General features: G+C 54.0%; 1 protein-coding gene across 3 annotated transcripts in view; it reads right to left on the bottom strand.

Moving 5' to 3' along the window:
- The window catches only part of LOC116838520 (class I histocompatibility antigen, F10 alpha chain-like), a 28,809-nt gene extending 24,922 nt beyond the window's left edge, over nt 1-3,887 (bottom strand). For all 3 annotated transcript variants that reach the window (XM_075066018.1, XM_032803795.2, XM_075066019.1), the window contains exon 1: nt 3,630-3,887. In XM_075066018.1, coding sequence (XP_074922119.1) covers nt 3,630-3,777 — 148 coding nt within the window. In that variant the 5' untranslated portion in view covers nt 3,778-3,887. The remainder of the gene's footprint in view (nt 1-3,629) is intronic.
- Nucleotides 3,888-6,754: the final 2,867 nt, after the last annotated feature.

Raw genomic sequence — 6,754 nt, 5'->3', positions numbered from 1 at the left:
AGGGTAGGAGGGAGGCCTGGAAACAAACTGAACTGTATAACCCTCCTCCACCATACTCAGCACCCAATGGCCTGTTGGCTGGAGCTCTAGTCCATTGGTAGAATACATTTTCTTACCAAAATGGTCTTGCTTTTTCGAGTCTTTTGACTTGGGGGTTGTCCCTTACTACCCTGGCCTTTCCCTCTCATTGGCTGCCAAGGGCACCAAGGAGCCAGAAAACGGATGGGAACATATGTACTCCTACCCTTTGGTGGAGACATAGTACTTCCTATCTGCCTTCCTTGACGTGGGGGGGACAATGAGGAAGGAGTTTGACACAGGTTTTAACTGGACCCATGATGGCCTCATTGAGAGGCAGAGCTACCTACAACAGGGCCACTGCAGCCCAGATGTTGACCAGGCTGTTGGAAGACTTTTTAACTACCTCCACTTCCAGCCCCAAGTTCGAGATCACCTTCTTCCATAACTCCTGGTGATCCTGTCGCTCCAAGTTCTGATAGTCGGTACCTGGCTCAATATCGTAGTCGGGATCAGCTGCTGCTCGGTGTGACAGAGGAATCTTTCTCTCAGATACCACTGAGCACAAGCACCTAGATGGGGGGCCAGGCAGCGGAGAACCCCAGAGGTTCCAAAAAGGCCATTACACCTGCATGAGCCATTGCTCACTGGGCCAGGCGATCGGAGGAACCACAACCCCGGGATCCATCATTGCATAGGGTATTGGTACCAGTCCCTCGGCTGGGTGCAAGATTCAAACTCCAACTTGGATGATGAGTCTCCTTGTGGGGACGAGGGGTGTGTGGTACCCATCGCTCCAAGGGACGGTGCTGAGGATACAGGGAGCAAGGGGGCTGGTAGCAAACAGGAACTTAGGGCATGATGCTCCCTTCTGCTTGCCTGCACTACTGGCACCAACTGCTGTACTGTTGGCAACATCAGTACCAAACATGCCAGCAAATCCCTGGCCACAACAAACGCTTCCAAGATGGAACCTCAAACCTGCTTGTACTTCACTGCCCCTCTGGTGCCGGTGGCTGGTAGGGCACTGGACTCAACAGAGCCTGTGAACAGGGCGGAGTCAATGGTACTGCCTGCAGAGCAGAGGCAGAGGAGTAACCAGACACAGGTTGCACTTCCCTGCACTGAACTGGTGGCAGAGCTGACAGCGATCCGCAGTACAAGTCTCATCCAAGCACTTTAGACAGCTAGAGTGCAGGTCGCTCACAGGCATGGGTTGCCACAGGAGGCACCAGGTTTGAAGCCTGGAGACCAAGACATGCCCAGTTCCAGGAGTGGAGGAAACTCTGCTACGAAAGTCCAACTAACTATTTATTCTGATCAACTAAAGTCAAAAAGTGAGAAAACAACTGCAGGGAAAACGGATGGAGTAACGAGAGAACCACTAAGAATCTTGAGAGGTGCAGGGCGGCTGGTCACAGAACATGCAGAGATCCCAAGTCAGGCGACCGAGAGGAGTGAGGTGGGTCAAGCCTCCCGACCCACCCCTCTTCTCTTCTGTGCTGCACTCCACATGGATGAGCAGGGTGGGGGCACCAATGGGGTCTCAAAGTGACCAGACCCCGAAATCCCCCATGTGTGTGTTGGGGGCAGACGCAGCTAGAGAGAGGAACACTACTGGTGGTCAAAGTGCAAGAGTCAGAACAGTCTCCGGTGAGCTAGCAGCCCCAGGACTGCAAGGAGGGGGTAAACGGGGGGAGGAGGGCAGGAGGAGGCAGCAGGAACAGAACAGCAGCTTCCCAGCGCAGGCTTAGAGGCAGGCGAACAGAGCCCCTCTCTCAGCACTGGGGAGGCCGGTGTCCATGTGAGCAGGTCAGGCTGGACAGGCTCAGCAGCAGGGGACCAATGGGTGAGAATAGTCAGGAGAGGGTTAAACTAGCTACAGAGGGGATGGGCTAGGGGGCCAGACACTTGGCAACCTTCTGCCCTGTCACTTAGTCCTGGGGCAGGGCCACGAGGAACCCAGGTGTCCAGGGCAGGACAGGAATTAGTTCTCATTGCTGCTGTCTCAGTGCTGGGAGCCAGGAGGGATTGGGGGAGGGATACCAGGAGGGGCTGGGAACACTCCTGAGTGAGGACCAATGTGACAGGCCAGTACCACTCACCAGTCCCCTGTCAGGAAGGGCAGAGCAATTACATCAGAGAGACCCTCACCTGCCAGGGACAGTTCAGCAGTGCCAGGCACTGAACGCTTATGAATCATCACCCAGTTAAGTCAGACAGCACACTCGGGGACCTGGCCAGGTGGCTACAGCCCTGCACACTAGGAATCGAGCAGAAAGAACGACTCTTTACACATCTATAGATAGTGTGTAGGGGAACCTGCCTGACCCCGGGCTCCAACCAGGGGACACATGCTGGGGTTTGTGCTACCAGGTGTAAGGAAGCCCGGGAGTCTCTGCACGTTAGAGGGGCTGATTCTCTCACTAACTCTCCAGCCCAAGATAATGTCAGACCCTCCTCCTGTGGAGTGAAGAGGAATCTGACCTTAGATAAACTCACCTGAGAAATAAGACAAAGCGAACAATGAAGGAGGCTCACCAGTGAGCAGCTTCTCCCCAGGGCTGGAGTGAATGCAGCACTGCCCACTTTCGTGACTTTACTGTGAGTCTCATTATGCTGCTGGGAGGGGGGAGGGATAGCTCAATCCTTTGTGCATTAGCCTACTAAACCCAGAGTTGTGAGTTCAGTCCTTGAGTGGGCCACTTAGGGATCAGGACAAAATCAGTACTTGATCCTGCTAGTGAACGCAGGGGGCTGGACTCAATGACCTTTCAGGGTCCCTTCCAGTTCAAAATTTTTTTGAGGGTGGTTTTATTAAATCCCCAATCCCTGGACTTATGGAATTAGAGGAGAGTCTCAGCTCTCTTTTCTTACAGCAGTAACTTCTAGTCCTTCTAGGAGCAGGGAAAACCCTGGAAATGTGTCCCCTAAAGGTTCAAACCAGAGGGCAAATAAAAATAACCTCCAATATAATTCCCAAAATACTCACAACATTTAAGTCAAACTCAGGATTTTGGGGCCCGACATGTCTGAAACTTGGGGCTGTCGATATTGGGATTCCCCATCACTCGGTGTCTGGGAATTGAGACAAGATGTCTCAGAGCCCTGCTCTAGCTATAAGGTCCGACAGTGTCACTGTCGTAGCCGGGAAGAACAAACTCCTCCATGCAGGAATCACTGGGCGTGATCCGCTGGCCTCACTGACCAGGATAATAACTTCTGGCTTTAGCACCTCTGCTACTCTCCCTGGGAAATTACGACACACGTGGGGCGGGGGGTCCCCTGAAGGGCAGCAGAGGCAGCTGCAAGTGGGACTGATAACAGAAATCTGGGATGTTCGGGGAGGGGACAGTATGAGAGCCCCACTTTGGAGGGTGTCAAAAAATGTCTTTCACATGGAATCTCCATCCTGCAACCCTCTCCCCCACCCCGCACGTGTCCCTCTGTCCCCCACGTTCACACTGACTCCAGCGACAAAATGCCTGAGGGCTGTCCCCTCACCCCATCCCCAACATGGATCCTGGTGTCCCTTCACCCTGTTTACATCAACCACGTGTCTCCCCCTCAATGTCCCTGCATCCCTAGGTTGGGTCGTGTCCTTCACTCACCCTCGCTCTCGTTGTAGAGCTGACCCAGGGTGTTCAAACTCGCTTTGAACCATTTCTGGTGGCGCTGTGCCCACCAGGTCCTCTCGTCCCAGAACTCCGGACCCTCGTTCTGCGCCATCCACACTGGGCGTGGCTCCGCCCTCTGCATCCCGCTGGTGTAGACGTACACGACTTGATCGTCCACGTACACAACACGGCTGTACCAGGGCAGCCCCGGGCCGGGCTCCGACACCACCGTGTCCAATACGCGCCTGGAGTGCAGGCCTGAGGGGGGGGAGGGGAGGGGAGAGTCAGACCAAACCAGACCCTGCCAGGGAGCCCCTGGCAATACACAAGAGGCGACACCAGCCCTCAGGAGTGCTCCTGTGGGAGAGAGACCTGGGAAAGGGCTCACAGAACAGTCTGACCGGGGAGAAAGAGATGGTGGGGTAGGAGAAAGGGAGGCAGGGCTGGAGGGGGAGTGAGAAGGGGACGGGGTGCAGAGGTACGGGGGGATGGAGCAGATGTGATGAGTAGGGGAGCACACGGGGAGAGTGTATTGGGGGTACAGGGGAATGTGAAGAAGGAAAGGGGGCCCAGGAGGAGGGCCAGGGCTGGAGTGCCCTGTGGGGAAAAGGAAGGGGGTGTTATGGGAGAGGGTGGGGCAGGAGGACCGGGGGACAGGAGATGCAAGAGCTGAAGCTGGGGAAGTCAAGGTGGGCAGAGGGATGTGTCCAGGCTACAGGTGGGAGCCAGGACACGGGCTGTGCACACATTTTACTATAATTTATTCAGAACATAAGAAAGGCCACACTGGGTGAGACCAAAGGTCCATCTAGCCCAGTGTCCTGTCTTCCGATAGTGGCCAGTGCCAGGTGCCCCGGAGAGAATGAACAGAACAGGGAATCATCAAGTGATCCATCCCGTTGCCCATTCCCAGCTTCTGGCAAACAGAAGCTAGGAACACCATCCCTGCCACCCTGGCTAATAGACACTGATGGACTTATCCTCCATGAACTTAGCTAGTTCTTTTCTGAATCATGTTATAGTCTTGACCTTCACAACATCCTCTGGCAAGGAGTTCCACTGTCTGACTGTGCGTTGTGTGCAGAAATACTTCCTTTTGTTTGTTTTAGACCTGCTGCCTATTAATTTCCTTGGGTGACCCCTAGTTCTTGTGTTACATGAAGGGGTAAATAACACTTCGGTATTCACTTTCTCCAGACCAGTCATGATGAAGACTATGATTTTGTTATGGATATTTTTAGTACAAGTCCTGGGCAGGTCACAGGCAACAAAGAAAAGCTCATGGAAGCCCATGACCTATCCGTGACTTTTACTAAAAATATCCATGGCAAAATGGAGAGCTCAGCTGCACGACTCACATACCACCTGCTGGGGTGAGGCAACTGCGGGCCACTCAGAGCTCCAGGGTCCCCCTGCCGCCCATAGTAACTGGGAGCGGTTGCTTCCTCCATAGCCATGGAGCCCCTCACCATTCCCAGCTGCTACAGGTGGCAGGGGGACCCCACAGCTTCCGGCGGCCATGGGCTGAAGTCATGGAGTTTGCTGGAAGTCACAGATTCCGTGACTTCTACAACCTCTGTGAAAAAAACACAGCCTTAGGGTATGGTTACACTCACACTTTACAGCGAAGCAACTTTCGTGCTCAGGGGTGTGAAAAAACACCCCCCTGAGCGCTGCAAGATACAGCGCTGTAAAGCGTCAGTGTAATCAGGGCGGCAGCGCTGGGAGCGCAGCTCCCAGAGCTGCACGCTACACCCGTAGAGGATGTGGTTTACGGGCAGCGCTGGGAGAGCTCTCTCCCAGCGCTGCCGCTCCGACCACACTCACACTTCATAGCGCTGCTGCGGCAGTGCTTTGAAATTCCAAGTGTAGCCATACCCAGAGTCTTTATTTTATAGACTTTCATCATATCCCTCTTAGTCGTCTCTTTTCCAAGCTGAAAAGTTCCAGTCTTATTACTCTCTCCTCGTGTAGCAGCCATTCCATATCCCTAATCATTTTTGTTGCCCTTTTCTGTACCTTTTCAAATTCCAATATATCTTTTATCAGATGGGATAACTACATCTGCATGGAGTATTCAAGATGTGGGCATACCATGGATTTATATAGAGGCAATATGGTATTTTCTGCCTTATTATCAATCCCTTTCCTAATGATTCCCAACATTCTGTTAGCTTGTTTGATTGCCACTGCACATTGAAAAAACTAGGAGTCCTGTGGCACCTTAAAGACTAATGCATTTATTTGAGCATAAGCTTTTGTGTATGCATCTGAAGTGGGTTCCAGCCCACGAAAGCTTATGCCCAAATAAACAGCCCCCCTGGGGCCTTCCCTCACCTCAGTAACATGACATGCAGCATTTGCAGGATTGAGGCCTTGTTCTCTAGTTCCTAATGGCCAGTTACAGACCAGAGCCCCACCGTGCTGGGCGCTGGACACACACAACAGGCACAGCCCTGCCCTGGCTTATGTATGAGCTGAAGAACAGACGGATCTAATGGGGATAGAGCTCTCCCCTTTTCTTCCCCTCAGCTCCTCTGGCTGCCGAAAGCCCTATGTTCCTCCTGCCAGCACCAGCCGCTGTCCATGTCACTCCCTTCAGTCACAATCTCAGGGCCTGATCTGGCAAGCAGGGCTGCTGATGCTGCTCCTCCCTAGCTAACTAAAGAGTCAGTGGAGCAGAGGGCCTGGACCTGGGGTCTCCACCTCCCAGGTGAAGGCTCCAACCACCCGGCGACAGAGCTGTTCTTACGCCCCTGCTCTCTGGCCCAGTTCTAGTTCTCCCCAGAGGAACAGCTCCCACAGGAGTCATGGAGGTGGCCCCACAGCAGACTGCCCCGCAGCTCAGGGACTAGGACACCTGTGAGGTGGCAGAGCCCTGTTCAAATCCAGTCTCTCCCGCAGGCAGAGGGGGCCTGGAACCAGGAGTCTCCCTCACCCCAGGTGATGCCCAAACCACTCGGCTCCTCCCACACTGTTGTGAGCTCGTGTACGGGTCCGATCCAGCAAGCGGTCAGAGCCCACCCACCGCATCAGGCCCTAGATGAGTTAGGTGGAGGACACCTGTCATCCCTTGGTCCATGCATCGCTCTGGGGCTCAGGCATTCGGGCACCTGGTG

Source organism: Chelonoidis abingdonii, chromosome 5 (genome assembly GCF_003597395.2).
Source record: "Chelonoidis abingdonii isolate Lonesome George chromosome 5, CheloAbing_2.0, whole genome shotgun sequence".
Lineage (NCBI taxonomy): Eukaryota > Metazoa > Chordata > Testudines > Testudinidae > Chelonoidis > Chelonoidis abingdonii.
This window is presented reverse-complemented; position numbering and strand designations above follow the sequence as displayed.